The sequence below is a fragment of the Hypanus sabinus genome, chromosome 10, assembly GCF_030144855.1.
Source record: "Hypanus sabinus isolate sHypSab1 chromosome 10, sHypSab1.hap1, whole genome shotgun sequence".
In the NCBI taxonomy this organism is placed as follows: domain Eukaryota; kingdom Metazoa; phylum Chordata; class Chondrichthyes; order Myliobatiformes; family Dasyatidae; genus Hypanus; species Hypanus sabinus.
Window position 1 is genome coordinate 110,218,455 of NC_082715.1, and position 18,835 is coordinate 110,237,289.

The 18,835-nt window shown below is 41.0% G+C and overlaps 1 protein-coding gene across 1 annotated transcript in view; it reads left to right on the forward strand.

The window, feature by feature from the left end:
- Positions 1-18,835, forward strand: part of LOC132401347 (dynein axonemal heavy chain 8-like) — a 674,688-nt gene that overhangs the window by 52,273 nt on the left and 603,580 nt on the right. Inside the window, exons 7-8 of the mRNA XM_059983476.1 lie at positions 6,907-7,067; positions 7,775-7,951. Of these exons, the coding sequence (XP_059839459.1) occupies positions 6,907-7,067; positions 7,775-7,951 (338 nt within the window). The remainder of the gene's footprint in view (positions 1-6,906; positions 7,068-7,774; positions 7,952-18,835) is intronic.

Consider the following 18,835-nt stretch of genomic DNA (forward strand, 5'->3'; position numbering starts at 1 on the left):
TAAAAGAGGCACATTTGTAAATTGTTAATTAATAATTGATTGGCTAGTTAATTAATGAAAGGCAAGAGCGGAGAGCAGAGGCTTTGGCCTGATGGGGTGGAGTAAGTATCCCAGGTGTGAGAGTTAGAGCAGCGCTTTGAAAAGGGTTCAGTGAGAAAGCATAGGTAAGAAAAGGGAAGGTTTTTATTGTTGTCAACCCTTAGTAGGCAGAATGGTAGTTATGGCAGTGAAATGCTCCTGCAAGATGTAGGAACCAGGGACCCTTGTGTCTGCTGATCCTACATTGAGAACTCCTGGTAAAGGGAGTTGGGTAAGAAATGAAAATGCAGGACCTGGAGGGTAGTGATCTCTGGATTATTACCATTGCCACATGCTGGTGAATCTAGGAATAGAGAGATGGGCCAGATGAGTATGCAGCTGAAGAGCTGATGCAGGGGGCAGGGATTCAGGTTCTTGGTTCATTGGGATCTCCTCTGGGGTAGAGGCAACCTGTTCAAGAGGGGTGAGTTGCACTTGAACCAATGGGGGTCCAAAATCTTAGAGGGAAATGTTGCTTTTGTTACTGGGGAAGGTTTATGCTAGATGGGTGGGGGAGGGTTACAACTCTGAAGAGTGAAGTCAGTGACAGGGATATAGGCAGTAATCAAAGCATGTGAGCCTAGCAATCAGAAGAATCATTTTTTACAGTAAAAGGGCAGATAGGACCATTGCTTTAATTGCATTGATTTCAAAGCACATAGCTCAACAAGCAAGGTGGATGAACTGAGGACATGAGTTGCCTCTAGGGACTGGAATATTGTGGTCATAACTGAAATGTGGTTGAGGGCTGGCAGCTCAGTGTTCTAGGATACCAGTGCTTTAGGTGGACAAAGGAACAGGTAGAAATGGAAGGGTTTTTATCTTTTTAGTTAGGCAGGACATAACCACAGTGCACAGAGGAGATATTTTAAAGGGATCATCTAACAAGTCCATTTGTATAGAAGAAGATGCTCATTTTGGTCGGGCTAAGTTGTAGACCCCCTCTAATAATCAGTGGAACTTGAGCAGACGTGTGGATAGTATGGTATTGCCAGTGGAAGTTTGAATTTTCCCAGTATCGACTGGACCACCCAGAGTGCAAAGGGGTGGAATTTGTGTGGCAAATCTAAGGCAATTTCCTCCCATGAAATGTAGAGGAACCAACTCAGGAAGGAACAATACTGAACCAACTCTTGGGGAACGAAATTGGCCAAGTGAGGTGGCAGGTGGGGAGCGCTTTGGGTCCAGTGACCATGATTCTATTTGTTGTAAAATAGTTAATCGACTAAGATAGAACATGCCCATGGATTAAAGTACTGAACTAGAGTAGGGTCAAATGAGGGTATATTAGGTGGGATCTAGCTCGGATCAACTGGGTGAGTCTATTTAAAGGGAAAGGAAGAACTGACAAGTGGGAAGTTTTTAAAAGGCCATGTCAAGAGTCAAGGGACAGCATGTTTCTGTTAGGATGAAGGGTGAATCCTGGGCAAATGAGAGATACTGAGCCTCTGGTCAGGAAAAGAACGAATCATATATTACCTTTGGTCAGCTAGATACACATGAACCTCTTGATAAATATAAAAAGTTTTAGAGCAAATTTAGAAGGAAGGCAGGAAGGCAAAGATGAGATAAGAGATGGATTTGGCAGCAGCATTAAAGATAATCCTAAGAGGCTTTTCCAGTTACATTAACAGGGAGACTAGGGGAGAAAGGCCTTTAAAAAGACCATCAGGGCTATCCATGGAGTTAGAGGGGATGCTCGAGATTTCTGATGCCCATTTCTCTTTGGAGTTTACTGTGAGGAATTTTATGAATATCAAAGAAATGAGAGTAATAATAGCAAAGTCTTGGATCATTTGCATATTATGAGGAAGGAGATATTTGTATCCTTGAAGTGACTTGAGGTGGCACATCTCTAGGGCCTGCACAAGCATTATTGGGGGCCAGGGAAGAAATCCTAGAGGCATTTATAGATGTACTTGATTTGTTCTTGGCTGCTGGTGCAGTTTCAGAAAACTAGAGGGTGGCTAATGTTGTTCTATTGTTCAAGAAAGGTATCCAGGATAGGACCAGTAACTGCAGGCCAGTGAGATTGACCTCAGTTGTGGGGAAGTTACTGGAGGAAATTCTGAGAGATGAGGTCTACCATCACTTGGATGGTCAAGGTCTGATCAGAAATAGTGAATGTGGTTTTGTCCCTGAGAGGTCATATTTGACAAATCCTTTGAAGTTTTTCAAAGAGGTAACTAAGTGGATAGATGAAGATAGGGCAGTAGATGTTGTCTATATGGAGTATAGTGAGGCCTTTGACATATGGCAGTCTGATCGGGAAGGTTATGTCACATGATATTTGGGGGAACACGGGAGGTAAATTCTGAATTGGCTTGGTGATAGGAAGCTGGGGATGATGGTTGAAGGTTGATTCTCTGACTGGAGGCCTGTGACCTTTGGGGTGCCTTGGGTCAGATTTGGGACCATTATTACTCATTATTTATGTAAATGATTTGGATGTGAATGTGCATGGAATGATTAACATGTTTGCTGATGATACTAATTGAACAGCTTGCAATAAATTACAAAGAGATCTTGATCAGTTAGGGAGATAGATTGAGGAATGGCAAGTAGATTTCAACTTGGAAAACGTGATATGATGCATTTTTAACATTCTAAGCAGGGTAGTATCTACACAATAAACGGCAGGGCACTGATGAGAGTTTGCTGAAGTGGCCATGCAAGTAGACAGGGTGGTGAAGAGGGTGTTTTGCATCAGGCTTTCATAGTCAAGGCATCAAGTTTAGGAATAGGGAAATAATGTTGCTCTTAAGTAAGTTATTGGTGTGACTACACGGAGTATTGCATTCAGTGTTGGTCACCCTGTTATAGGAAAGACATTGTCAATCTGGAGAGGGTGCAGAAGAGATTTATGAAGGCGCTTCCTGAATTATAGTGTTTGAGTCATAGGCAAAGGTTGGCCTTGCTGAATCTGCTTTCCTTGGATCATGAAAGAATGAACAGTGACCTCACAGATATTTATAAATTCATGAGGGGTATGAATGAGGTGGACACTCATAGTTTTTCCTCAGGATTGGGGAGGACGCAGATGCAAGATAAGAGAGGAAAATACTTAAAAGAGAATTGAGTGCAAACTTCTTTACACAGAGGTTTGTGAGTACCTGAATGGGTTGCTGGAGGAAGTGGTTGAGGTTGAGTGCAAATGCAACATTTAACAGGCAATTGGATAGATGCATGGATGTGAGGGGTTTGTGGGGATTATGTATCAAACATGGGCAACGGGGACTATTATGTATCGAACATGAGCAACAGACTACAGTGAAGAGGACGCTGTTATCAGCATGGACAGTTTGGGCTGAAAGACCTGTTTCCTTGCTGTAATACTGCATGACTGTCTGAGGAAGCAATGCTTCATCAGCTGAGGGAGAATGATATGTGTTGATTAGGAAGCTGTTTCCTTCCCCACATTTAACTTAATGATCTGGAGTTTTTGTTGAGGCTACTCTTTTCTGCTTGTGTACCACTCCTTCCATTTTTGGTGTTTTTTCTGCTGGTTGGGCAGATGTACTAGCTATATATTGTGATGGAAGAGCTTGGGATTTTGTAAGGCTTAATTCTGGGAGCATATTTGGGACAGTTCCCTGAATTCGGCTATACTTTCCAGTTATTTGTGAAGAGGGCTTTACCAGGTTGATAGGTCTGGATGTATATAGTGCTCTGTTTTTGAGTACATATGAGCCTCTTCAGTTATGTCCACAAGATGGGAATTGCAGCTGGAGTAAGAAGGCCATGAAGGATAGTCGATGTTTATTGCAGACAATTGAGTGCAGGTTCTGGATGGTGGCAAGTAGTTGTGGAGTTGCAGATGAGAGAATTCCAAAATTGTTCTGACATGTGCTTTGTGGATGATCAAAGGACTTGAACTGGTGCCAGAGGACATCCAATTTCTAACCTGTTCTTTAGTCACTGTTATCGGTTAAATTTCTGATTAACATTCTTATTGGAGATGGTTGTTGCTTTATGAATTTATCATTTACCATCCCATGCTTGAACATTCTGAAACCGTAGCAAACATTGTACTTCTGAGTTTATGAAGGTTATTTCTTGACTGACCCAGGACACTGCCCCAAGGATTTTCTGCAGCAATGATTTGGGCTAATATGACTGATCATAATGTTCACTGTTTAGTGAAGTATAGGGTATGGTGGCATTGTCATTAAGTTATTAGGCAACGAGTTGGGCTGGAGCATTAATCCAGAGAAATTAGTTGAAATCCCAGATTGGAAGCTGGAGAATTTAAAAGTAATAAAAGTAACTACTGGAATGCTGTTTCTTTAAAAATAAATAAATAAACAAACAAACAAACGAACAAACAAATCTGATGTGCTTAGTCAGTGTCGCTGCAGATCCACCAGCATAGTTGACCCTTACCTGTTTCTCTGGACAAAAGTAATTAGCGATAGGGAAGAACACTCACGTTGCTATGCATCCATTCAATGAATGATTAAAAACTGGCAGTGGCATCAATCTAACGAGCTGTTTGACTTTTTTTTAGCATTCTAGAAAAATTGACTCAGAATGTAACAGTAAAGTATCCTGTTCCAGGGACCATATTCCTTTGCATTGTTGAAGCAACCTATTATTGCAAAGGAATTTGTGGTCCCTGATATTTAACTACAAATAGGCATAATCTGATTTGAACCAAAGTCATGCCCATAACCAGACTTCTTCATGCCCAGTAGAAATTCAGTCCTGATCATTCTTCTACATATAATTCCTACAAATTATTTCAATAATAATGTCATTAATTTCCCGTGTGATTTTTTTTCCGCCTCACAAATGTGAAAAGTAACAGTTGTTATTTACTCAGATGATGACCAGCTGTTGTAAACCTTTTTCCAAATTTTGTCCACATTGATGTTTGTGACAACCTCTGATCTTGAGTACAGAGATACTAAAGGTGTTTGGACTGCTTTGCTTATCAAAGACAAGATTACATTTGCTGTCAGCTTCCTAGACTGATTGTCATTACAGGAAGTTTATTCTGATTTCAGAATCAGGTTTATTATGACTGGCATGTGATGTGATTAATTTAGCAACAGCAGTTTAATGCAATACATAATCTAGCAGAGAGAAAAATAAATAAAATAAAACAATAATAAATAAACAAGTAAATCAATTACGTATATTGAATAGATAAAAAATGTGCAAAAGTACTGTATATTTAAAAAAAAAAGTGAAGTAGTGTCCAAAGCTTCAAAGTTCAATTAGGAATTGGAAGACAGAGAGGAAGAAGCTGTTCCTGAGTCACTGAGTGTGTTGCCTTCAGGCTTCTGTATCTCCTACCTGATGGTAACAATGAGAAAAGGGCATGCCCTGGGTGCTAGAGGTCTTTAATAATGGATGCTGCCTTTCTGAGACACCACTCCCTAAAAATATCCTAGGTACTTTGTAGGCTAGTGCCCAAGATGGAGCTGACTAGAGTTACAACCTTCTGCAGCTTCTTTCGGTCCTGTGCGGTAGCTCCTGCATACCAGACAGTGATGCAGCCTGTCACAATGCTCTCCACGGTACAACTGTACAAGTTTTTGAGTGTATTTTTTTGACATGCTACATGTCACAGTTAGTTACTGTCTGGTGTGTTAAGAAGTTCATCCAAGGTTCATAACCAAAGAGGGGAAACATTATCTAGTTATCCTACAGTGCATAGCAAGTATTTGCTAAAATTATATGCTTCCTGAAAGTGTATGCATACATCAACTGTACTCATGCGTGCAATATTACTTCTTGTGACATCTCCTTGGTACTTTTTTGCCAGGAACCATTGGCAAGGGCCCTGAAGAGTTTCTGTGGGTTTTTGGACAAAGACATGTCTCCTACAAAGTAATTTCGCAGTCTTATCTAAGGAGCACTTTATCACCACCACTGTTGTTTCTGTCTATTCTTTAATCAGCTAACAATCCTGGAAGCTGGAAGATCTTGAATACTAGAGAAAGAATTTAGTTGTTACAACTTGAGTGTGGTGAAGATTCTCGTAACTATTCATTGGGAAGGAGAAATCTGTAATATGAGTTGGCACTTAGTAACTAGGCCATTATCTCTAGAGTTATAAAGAATGAAACATTCTTTGAAGGATCAACAAGGCAAAAAGGAGGTTGGAGGGAGGGTCAAATTTAGAACTAAGGATCGGAGTCTCAAAATAAAGCATTGAACATTTAGGACTGACTTTTTTCTCTCTCTGAGAAGGCTGAAAAGTCCATGGAATTGTTTTTCCCAAAGAACACTGGATCAATCATTAATTATGGTCAAAATGGTGAACAGTAGATCTGTTATTAAAGAAATAAAAACAAATGGCATTGTGTAAGAAAATGTTTGAGGTAGATCATCCATTATTTTGTGAAATGGTGGGGCAAGATTGAATGATCAACTGTACTTTTTAATGTTGCTCATGTGGGTTGCCTCTGGTGGTATACCCCTTTAAGGGCTAGTTACAAAAGCTGTCGCTTCCAGGCAGAGCTGACAGAAGCAATATTTTTCAGAGTAATGCTGCTTAAACTGACACAGCGCATTTTAATATAAGAAGACTGAATAATGCTACACTTGAGCCTTGTAATTTGATTGTCACAGGATTTTTAAAAGCAATAAGGAGCCATTTTAACACATTAAAATGCTGAAAAATAGTTTTCAGAATCAAAAATTAAATAGCTTTTTATATATGTTAAGGTATTCTTTGTCTTACCGTGAACGTTTAAAAACCGTGTCAGGGCCTTGACAATTTGGAATGCTTGAATGAATAAAATGGGTGAACTTTATCAGTAATAATTGTTAAACTGTTATTTTAGTTAACTTTGTCTTGTTGGATGATATTTTCTTTAGGTACAAAAACAAGCCTTGAAAATGCTGTAGTACTGAAGAGTGAAAAAGTTGATCTTTCTCAGTTGCGTTCTTTTGAACAAATAAAGGCAGCAGCATCCAATCCAGAAATGGTTTTACAGCTGGAAAATCTACTTTTGAAATGGCACAATCAACTAGAACTGGTTTGTATGTTTAGAGTCTTTAAACCTAGATGGTTTAGCTACCAAGTTGCTTTAACTTTGAAATATTTCACTCATGTTTTCACCTCAGAAAAATGCATTGTAAGTAAAATTAGCATTTAGTTTAAAAAAAGTGATTAAAAACTTAAATGGGATCCACTGAACTGCACTGTACAATGTGGCAAGAAGCAAACTGTGTTGTAAGATCATGCACGAGGAAATCTGCAGATGCTGGAAATTCAAACAACATACACAAAATGCTGGTGGAACACAGCAGGCCAGGCAGCATCTATAAGGAGAAGCACTGTCGACGTTTCGGGCCGAGACCCTTCGTCAGGACTGACTTCGTCCACCAGCATTTTGTGTGTGTTGTAAGATCATGATTGAGATTGAAGTTCTTTACTGGAGGAGAACTTCTAGCATTTAAGGCAGCATTTGTTAGCTCATTGGGACAGTAGCTTCGAGAGCAGCAGCACAAGGAGTGCATGTGCGTGGAAGGGCAACAATGGTTATAAACCTCAGATTTGGACAAATAAGTTGATAGCACTGTGCTGAGGTAAAGACATTAGAGATTATAGAGAAGTAGATATGATAAACTAGATTTTTGACTGTGAATATTGGGATTGTATAAATGAATCATTGGAGAGTCAAGAAAGGATATTAAGGGTTTTTTGAAAAACAGTGTAAAACTTTGTTATTTTTATGTATAGGTGCTGGCACAAAATAATCAAGTGAGGAAAGAAGCTGAAGGTTCAGGTCCACTCACTGAACTCGAATACTGGAAATGCACATCAGCTCAATTCAATTCCATCATAGAACAACTTAAAGGGCAACATTGCAAGGCAATAATCAATGTGTTAAATATAAGTCAGTCAAAACTGATAAAGGTAAAATTATCGAGTAAACAGCTACAAGCATCCTTGGCATTATAAAATGAATTTTATCTAATTTTCAGTAGTAGTCTCTAGTTGTTTTCATGGTTGTTTTACATTTTATGCCTGCACTGATGTATTCAGGTTCAGTAAAATCAATCATATCTCTACGTGGAGTCCAAATCCAATTAATCATATCAATTGTAGCTCATTAGCCAGTGGAAGTATATTTGCATGACATAGTAATTGGATACAATAAACAGCTACTTAAAATTCTAGTGCAAGCAGGTCAATGACAAATCAAGAAGATTATGTTATATATTCAGAAGGAAGTAGCAGGTTGCAAATATGTTGGGATTAATAAAAAGATGAAGTCAAACTTGTGGCTATGAAACAGTGAGGTCATAACACAGAGAATAGCGTTAGGGAATAGAATATTGGAGAGGGATAAAGGGGGCTGACATTATGCACTTTCACATTCGGCCATTGAGCTGGAGGCAACTGCCAGCTCATTCCACTCTCCCACCACTCTCTCTGTGAAGAAGCCCCCCCCCCCCCCATGTTCCCTTCAAACTTTTCCCTTTTCACTCTTAACCCATGTCCTTTTTTTTTCTCCCCTAGCCTCAGTGGAAAAAGCCTGCTTGCATTCACTCTATCTATACCCATCATAATCTTATATACCTCTATCAAATCACCCCTCATTCTCCTATGCTCCAGGGAATAAAGTCCTAACCTATTCAACCTTTCTCTGTAACTCAGTTTCTCAAGTCCTGGCAACATCCTTGTAAACCTTCTCTGCACTCTTTCAACCTTATTAATGTCCTTCCTGTAATTTGATGACCAAAGCTGCACACAATACTCCAAATTCGGCCTCACCAATGCCTTATTCAACCTCACCATAACATTCCAACTCTTGTACTCAATACTTTGATTTACAAACGTTTGTATAAAGGCCAATGTGCCAAAAGCTCTCCTTTTGACCCTATCTACCTGTGATGCCACAATATCCCTTGAAAACCAGGGTTCCTTATTCTTATGCACTTTGCCTTTAATTCTGACAGGAATGTACAAACTTTGCACTCTCAAAATTTCTCCTTTTAAGGCCTCTGACTTACCAATCACATCCTTGCCACCGAACAACCTGTCCCAATCCACACTTTTTAGATCCTTTCTCATTTCTTCAAATTTGGTCTTTTTCCAGTTTAGTATTCCATGTGGAACTCTTCTGTTTTATCAGTTTCATTGACTTCCATGCTGCTCTCAAATTCACTTGGACCATTTCCAGCAATACCCTCCCTTTTCTGGATTTCAACACTTTTTAGCTTTTCTAAATTTAAACACAAGAGGTTCAACACATGTTCGTATATGTTTCCTCCTTACTGCAATCCAGGGACTGAAACAGTTATTCCAGGTGAGGCAATGATTCATAGGCACCCCCTCCAACATTGTCTGCAACATATATATGCCTGAGAGTATGAGATGAAAGGAGGTTGATGGAAGGATCACTTCAGTTTAATTTTGAACACAAAGTAATTGGAACACACGAGGCCCCTCAAGCCTGCTTTGCTATTCAGTATGGTCATAATGAACTACCCTAGACCATCTTTCCTCTGGTTTCTGTTCCCCAGAGTCCCCAATTGCTTGATATTCAAAATCTTACATATTTGCTTTCTCCAAGAACTAAAATGAGCACTGTGGTTTTTATGACTGATGTTTCTGCAATGGGCTTCAGCTTTTTATTGTGTTGAGATACTTTGTGCCATATTGTAAACAGGAGACATTCTACAGATAGTGGAAATCCAAAGCAACACACACAAAATGCTGGAGGTCAGGCAGCATCCATGGGAGTGAACAAACAGTCGACATTTTTGGGCAGAGGCCCTTTTTCAGGACTGGAAAGGAACGGAGAAGATGCCAGAATGACAAGATGGGGGAGGGGCAATGAAGGAGGATAGCTAGAAGGTGATAGGTGAAGCTAGGTGGGTAGGAAAGTTAAAGGGCTAGAGAGGAAGGAATCTGATAGGAGAGTGGACTACAGGAGGAAAGGCAAGGAGGAGGAGATGGGCAGATGAGAAGAGGAAAGAGGCCAGAGTGGGGAACGGGGGAAGAGGCACCATAAACATGAGAAAATCTGCAGCTGCTGGAAATCCAAGCAACACACAAAATGCTGGAGGAATTCAGCAGGCCAGGCAGAATCTTTGGAAAAGCATAAACAGTTAATCGTACAGGTTGAGATCCTTATGAAGGGTTTCAGTCCTAAACATTGACTGTTTAGTCTTTTCCATAGACACTGCCTGGCCTGTTGAGTTCTTCGAGAATTTTGTGTGTGCTGCAATTGAAGAAGTGGCACGGGGGTGGTGGAAGGAGAAACTGATACTCATGCCATCAGGTTGGAGGCTACCCAGATGGAATACAAGGTGTTGCTCCACCACCATGAGCGTGTCCTCATCGTGGCACAAGAGGAGGCCATGGATGGAATTGTTGGAAGTGGATCTGAATTGAAATGTTTGGCCAATGGGAAGTTCAGCTTTTGGTTGATGGAGTCGAGGTGCTTGATGAAGTGGTCCCCCAATTTACAATTGGTCTCACCAATGCAGGTGTTTCTCCCCCCCCACCCCTTTACAAAGGTAGAGTATTCCTATGAAACTTTTCTTAAGCCAAAATGGCATAAAGAGCCATTAATTTATATGGGAAAAACTTTTGTAAAAGCGAAAATCCTCTTTGTAATGTGAAAGCAGGTTACTAATGTAGGTCTTTTATAAAAATGAAGCGACGTAAAGCGAACATCCCTAAAGCGGGGGGCACCTGTGTAGAGGAGGCAGCATTGGGAGCACCAGACAGAACAGATCACTCCAACAGAATGTCAGGTGAAGTGTTGCCTTATCTGGAAGGACTGCTTGGGGCTCCGAATGGAGATGAGGGAGGAGGTAAATGGACAGCTGTAGCACTTTGACCACTCACAGGGGTAAGTGCAAGAAGGGAGATTAGTGTAGAAGGACAAATGGACAAGAAAATAGCAGAGGGAGTGATCCCTGCAGAAAGTGGGGATAATATGCTATATTATACACAACTTTAAACACAACTGAACTTATGAAGGAAAGCTGGATGCTGACACTGATATGAGCCAATTAAATAAATAGTTGCAGTAGTACTGCTATATAACATCCTTGAGATTACGATTTTATCTAATTTTTTTAAGGTCAATTGTTGTATCAAAGCAAACTAATTGTGAACTATGACAAAAAGAATGAATTATCGATGAACCAAACAATGGTTTGGGCAATAGCTCTAAGAAGTCCATCAATAAAGAAAACCACTTAGTCGGTTAAAAACTTTTAGAATAATGAACATCCAAAGATTCTATTGGGAGGTGAAACAAAGCAATTGGATTACTGTGACATTGATCATTAAAATTGGCATGCAAGGAGTAAATTGATGTACAGTGAAAAACCTGTCTTAGTGCTGATCAATTCATTACAACAGTACATTGAAGTAGTACAAGGCAAACCAATAAAGACTGCAGGTAAAATGTTGCTGTTAATGGAGAAAGTGCAGTGCAGATAAACAGTAAGTTGTAAGGGCATAAGAGGGTAGATTGTGAGGACAAAAGTCTATCTTATTGTATTTGAGAACTGTTTGATGGTCTAGAAACATAGAAAATCTACAGCACAATACAGGCCCTTTGGCCAACAAAGCTGTGCCGAACATGTCCCTACTTTAGAAATCACTAGGCTTACCTATAACCCTCTTTTTCTAAACTCCATCTACCTATCCAAAAGTCTCTTAAAAGACCCTATCATATCCACCTCCACCACGGTTGCTGGCAGCCCATTCCATGCACTCACCACTCTCTGAGTAAAAAAACTTAATCCCGACATCTCCTCTGTACCTACTCCCCAGCGCCTTAAACCTGTGTCCTCTTGTGGCAACCACTTCAGCCCTGGGAAAAATCCTCTGACTATTCACATGATCAATGCCTCTCATCATCTTGTACACCTCTATCAGGTCACCTTTCGTCCTATGTCGCTCCAAGGAAAAAAGGCAGAGTTCACTCAACCTATTCTCATAAGGCATGCTCCCCAATCCAGGCAACATCCTTGTAAATCTCCTCTGCACCCTGTCTATAGTTTCTACATCCTTCCTGTAGTGAGGTGACCAGAACTGAGCATGGTATTCCAAGTGGGGTCTGACCTATATAGCTGCAACGTTACCTCTCGGCTCCTAAATTCAATTCCACAATTGAGGAAGGCCAATACACTGTACGCCGCCTTAGCCACAGAGTCGACCTGTGCAGCTGCTTTGAGCGTCCTATGGACTTGGACCCCAAGCTCCCTCTGATCCTCCACACTGCCAAGAGTCTTACCATTAATACTATATTCTGCCATCATATTTGACCTACCAAAATGAACCACTTCACACTTATCTGGATTGAACTCCATCTGCCACTTCTCAGCCCAGTTTTGCATCCTATCAATGTCCTGCTGTAACCTCTGAGAGCCCTCCACACTATCCACAACACCTCCAACCTTTGTGTCATTAGTAAACTTACTAACTCATCCCTCCACTTCCTCATCCAGGTCATTTATAAAAATCATGAAGAGTAGGGGTACCAGAACAGATCCCTGAGGCATTACACTGGTGACTGACCTCCATGCAGAATATGACCCTTCTGCAAACACTCTTTGCCTTCTGTGGGCAAGCTAGTTCTGGATTCACAAAGCAATGTTCCCTTGTATCCCATCCCTCCTTACTTTCTCAATAAGCTTTGCATGGGGTACCTTGTCATATACCATACTGAAATCTATATACGCTACATCTGCTGTTCCTCCATCAATGTGTTTAGTCACATCCTCAAAAAAATTCAATCAGGCTTGTAAGGCATGACCTGCCCTTAACAAGGCCATGCTGACTATTCCTAACCATATTATACCTCTCCAAATGTTCAAAATCCTGCCTCTCAGGATCTTCTCCATCAACTTATAACCACTGAGGTAAGACTCACTGGTCTATAATTTCCTGGGCTATCTCTACTCTTTTTCTTGAATAAAGGAACAACATCCTTAACCCTTCAATCCTCAGGAACCTCTCCTGTCCCTGTTAATGATTCAAAGATCATCACCAGAGGCTCAGCAATCTCCTCCCTTGCCTCCCACAGTAGCCTGGGGTACATCTCATCTGGTCTCAGTGACTTATCCAACTTGATGCTTTCCAAAAGCTCCAGCACATCCTCTTTCTTAATATCTACATGCTGAAGCTTTTAAGTCTGCAGCAAGTCATCACTACAATCACCAAGATCCTTTTCCATAGTGAATATTGAAGTAAAGTATTCATTAAGTACCTCTGCTATTTCCTCCAGTTCCATACATACTTTCCCACTGTCACACTTGATTGGTCCTATTCTTTCATGTCTTATCCTCTTGCTCTTCACATACTTGTAGAATGCCTTGGGGTTTTCCTTAATCCTGCCCACCAAGGCCTTCTCATGGCCCCTTCTGGCTTTCCTAATTTACTACTTAAATTCCTTCCTACTAGCCATATAATCTTCTAGATCTCTAATATTACCTGGTTCTCTGAACCTTTTGTAAGCTTTTCTTCTTGATGAGATTTATTACAGCCTTTGCACACGATCGTTCCTGAACCCTACCATCCTTGTCCTGTCTCATTGGAATGTACCTATGCAGAACTCCACGCAGATATTCCCTGAACATTTGCATATTTCTTCCTGAGAACTTTTCCCTGAGAACATCTGTTTCCAATTTAAGCTTCCAATTTCCTGCCTGATAGCCTTATAATTCCCCTTACTCCAGTTAAACGCTATTCTAATTTGTCTGTTCCTATCTCTCGCCAATGCCATTGTAAATGAGATAGAATTATGATCACTATCTCCAAAATGCTCTCCCACTGAGAAATCTGACACCTTTGTTTGCAACACTCCTTACGTTAAAATAGACACATCTCAAACTTTTGGTCTGAGCGCGTCCCTTCTCTATCACCTGCCTATCCTCCCTGTCGCACTGTCTACAAGCTGTCTCTATTTGTGAGCCAACCTCCTCCTCCCCAGTCTCTTCAGTTCAGCTCCCAGCCCCCAACAATTCTAGTTTAAACTCTCCCCAGTAGCCTTAGCAAACCTCCCCGCCAAGGTATTGGTCCCCCTGGGATTCAAGTGCAACCTGTCCTTTTTGTATAGGTCACACTTGCCCCAAAAGAGGTCCCAATGATCCAGAAATCTGAATCCCTGCTCCCTGCTTCAATCCCTCAGCCACTCATTCATCTCCACCCCATCGTGTTCCTATTCTCACAGTAACGTGGCACAGGCAGTAATCCCGAGATTACTACTTTTGCGGTCCTGCTTCTCAACTTCCTTCCTTAACTCCCTGTCGTCTTTTTATCAGGGCCTCTCCCCTTTTCCTACCAATGCCATTGGTACCAATATGTACCACGACCTCTTTCTGTTCTCCCTCCCAATGAGGTTAGAATCTGTGTTGAGCAATGCTTACAGGCTTTTCTATCTTCTGCCCATTGGAGGGGGGTGGTGGGAGAAGAGTGTCTGTCTGGACTGGGTGGGGTCTTCGATTATGTTACTTGCAGAGTGAAGTGTACTTCAGCATTGTTGAGGTAAACTGGAGCATGTGCACCCAATCACTTCCTGATGTAATTGCCCAGCCCTTTTGTTTTGGGGACATTGAGGGGAATGTGTCATGTCTGATAACATGCCAGAGGTGGTCAGGTAAACAAGGTAATTGCACTAAGATTGTAAAAACGTGAGGATGAATTAACTTTACTAAACTGGAAAATTAGAAGCAAGTTGTTTCATTATAGTTTGCCTAAGACAGTATTTTATTCCAGTTATCTTGTCTTTTCCTGAACTTGTCTGTGAATATAAATGACATGTTTAAGACCTTACCCATTCCCCGTGGTTCTAAATTTAGATTGTTAATCCTATAACCTTCTCATAGATCAATGAGGAAGTCTACGTGTGAGGAAAGTGGGTGAGGTTTTAAATGAATACTTTTTGTCAGTATTTACCTTGGAGAAGGACATAGAATCTAGAGTGTTAAGGGGAGGGAACAGTCCTGAAACACATTAAGTAGATAAATACCCAGGCTCTGACCAGGTCTATCCGAGGATGTTATGCCAGAATGCTGAGATCCTGGCAGAGATCTTTATAACTTTGTTAGCCATGGGTGAGGTACCAGAAGAGTGGAGAATAGCCAATAGAAGAAAGATTTAGCATAGATAGGCATGAATATAGGCATTAATATGGTAGGCCAAAAGGGTTGTTTCAATGTTGTGTAACACTCTGAAGGTCATCTGATCAAATTAAAATGGAGTTTGATGTGTCAGTACTGTCTAAACATTGACTTCTGCCTCCTGGAAGTATCCTAGAATACGTCATTTAGAATTATTTCTAGAGAAATCCTCCATTGTCATGAGCTCAACTCGTGCACTTAAGTACGTAAGAAATGTATTGGGGGGGGGGGGTTGGGTGGAAGGTGTCTGCCTGCCTGGAGGTGGTTAAGTAGGGAATGGTCAATAATAAGGAGAAAGCACAATTCTACAACAAGGGTCTGTTATCTGATCATTTCTCATTCTCCTTTCTCTTATTCTCTCCCCAGATTTCTTAAAGAAAAGACTATTAACACTGTTAGTCTTACTCCAGAAATGCTCAGTCGTAATTATAGAACATTTGAGTATTGACTCTGGATCCACTTTTGCCTCTCTCTTCTGGTGCTATTCATTTTTTCATACTGTATTTCTATAAAAATACTATTACTGTATATACTTACTGAATGTAAGTATGATTTTTGATACACTCTGTGACTTCTTCTTCCTCTTCACTGATTTCTAAAGTTTTCCAAGTCCTCATTCTCTCCTCTCCCACCATTGTCATTTTGCCCAACTGGTCCATGTCAACAAAGATGACATCTAAGCTCATCCTATGTGCCCACATTTAACCCATATACCACTAAATGTTTGCTATCTATGAATTTCATCTGCCTCAATCACCATATTTTCATATTTCCCTGCATACATTCTCCCTACGCTTTCTTCTCACCTGTGGTCATCTCACTACAGGAAGGATGTGGATTCTATAGAGGGAATGTGGGGGATATTTACGAGGATGTTGCCTGGATTGGAGGGCATACCTTATGAGAATAGTTTGAATGTTCTTGGCCTTTTCTCCTTTGAGTGACAGAGGATGAGAGGTGACTTGATAGAGGAGTATAAGATGATGAGAGGCATTGATTGTGTGGATTAGCCAGAGACTTTTTCCCAGGACTGAAATGGCTGACACAAGGGGGCATAGTTTTAAGGTGCTTGAAAGTAGGTACAGGGGGGAATGTCAGGGGTAAGTTTTTCACACAGAGTGGTGGGTCCGTGGTATGCACTGCCAGTGGTGGAGGCAGGTATAATAGGGTCTTTTAGGAGACTCTTGGATAGGTACATGGAGCTTAGAAGAATAGAGGGCTATGCAGTAGTGTGATTCCAGGCAATCTCTAGAGTAGGTTACATGGTCTGGACAACAAATAAGTAGACAACATTAGGTATTGTTGAGGGGAATGACCTTCCGAGGGGAGCCTCAGTAACTGGGTCTCTGGTATGGTGTTTGATTCTGTGGCTTAGAAGAGCAGAAAGGTGAAGGGGACTGCAGTGTTGATAGGAGATTCCCTAGTCAGAGGAACGGAGATCAGATTCTGTGGGCATGATAGAGACATCTGGATGGTATGTTGCCTCCCTGGTGCCAGGGTCAAAGATGTCCCGGATCAGGTCCATGGCATTCTCTAAGGTGAGGGTAAGCAGACAGAGGTCTTTATGCATATTGACATAAGTAGACAAGGTCAGGAGGTCTTGAAGAGAGATTTTAGGGAGCTAGGTAGAAAGCTGAAAGACAGGACTGCCAGGATAGTAATCTCAGTATTGTTGCCTGTGCCAAGTGCCATTGAGGGGTAAGAATAGGATGACTTGGCAGGTGAATGTGTGACTGAGGAACTGGTGCAGGTGGCAGGGGTTCAGATTTCTGGGTCATTGGGATCTCTTTTGGGGAGGGTATGACCTGTACAAAAGGGACGGGTTACACCTAAACCCAAGGGAGTGGATCAAATATCCTTGCGGGCAAGTTTGTTAGAGTTGTTCAGGAGGGTTTAAACTAATTTGGCAGGGGAGGTGGGAACCAGAATGATGAAGCTGAGGATGAGGTAGTTGGTTTACAAACAGGCAATTTGCAGTGAGACTCCTTGCAAGGAGAGGCTGATGATAAGGGGAAAAATCTGTAGGCAACAGGATGTTTTAATGTAAAAAGCAGACAAAATCAAAGGGTGGATAAAGGACTGAAGGTGTTATATTTGAATGCACGCAGTGCACAGAATAAGGTAGATTAATTTTATCACAATTATAGATTGGCATTTAGTATGTTGTAATCACTGAATTATGGTTGAAAGAAGATTGTGGATACAATTTGTATCATAAAAACAGGCAGGAAGACAGAGGGGCTGGCATGTCTTTGTTGGTTTGAAAAAAAATGAAGTCACCTCGTTAGAAAGAGGGCAATGTTACAATAGTCATGGAGGATTTCAACATGCAGGTAGATTGGGAAAATTATGTTGGTGCTCTATCCCAAGAGGCGGTATTTCTTGAATGCCTATGAAATGGCTTTTTAGAGCAGCTCATGGTTGAGCCCACCAGGGGATCAGCTATTCTGGATTGGGTGTTGTGCAATGAACTGGAATTGATTAGTGACCTTAAGGTAAAAGAACCTTTAGGGGTCAGTGATAAAAAGATGATCGAATTCACCCTGAAATTTGAGAAGAAGCTAAAGTCAGATGTATCAGTACTTCCATGGAGTAAAGGGAAAAAGAACACTGGCAGGGATGATGGCAGAGCAGCAATGGTGAAATTTCTGGAAGCAATTTGGAATGCACAGGGGTATATACATCCCAAAAAGGAAGAAGTATTTGAAAGGTGAGGTGACACAGGCATAACTAACAAGAGAAGTCAATGCCATCATAAAAGCCAGCGAAGGTATGTAATAGAACAAAAGTTAGTGGGAAGTTAGAGGATTGGGAAGCTGTTAGAAACCAACAGAAGGCAATTGGGGGGGGGGAGGCATTAAGAATGAAAAGATGGAATATTAAAGTAAGCTAGCCAATAATATTCAAGAGCATACCAAAAGTTTCTTCAGGTACATAGTGTAAAAGAGGTGAGAATGGATATCAGATCACTGGAAAATGATGCTGGAGAGGTAGTAATGGGAGACAAGGAAATGGTGGATGAACTGGATAACTATTTGCATCAGTCTTCACTGTGGAAGACACTAGCAGTAGTAGTATATTGGAAGTTCCAGAGTGTCAAGGGTCAGAGGTGTGTGAAGTTGCCATTACCAAGAAGAAAGTTATTGGGAAGCTGAAAGGTCTGAAGGTAAACGGGTCACCTGAACTCGATAGTGTACACCCTAGGGTTTTGTAAATGGTGGCTGAAGAGTTCTGAAGGCATTAATAATGATCTTTCAAGAGTCATTAGATTCTGGAATGGTTCTGGAAGACTGGAAAATTACAAAAGTCATACCTTCCTTCAGGAAGGGAAAGGGGTCAAAGAAAGCAAATTATAGGCAAGAGTTTGATCTCAGTGGTTGGAAAGAGGTTGAAATAAATTGTTAAGGATGAGGTTTCGGGGTACTTGGAGGCACATGATAAAGTAGGCTGATGTTAGCATGGGTTCTTCAAGGAAAAATCTTGCCTGACGGATCTGTTAGATTTCTTTGAAGAAATGAGCACAATAGATACTTTATTGATCACAATACTATTACAAATGCATGGATATAGAAATATTAGAAGAGTAAGATGGAATAAAAATTAAGTTGCCTTAAAAAATAAGATGTACAAGATTTGCAAGTCAAAGGAG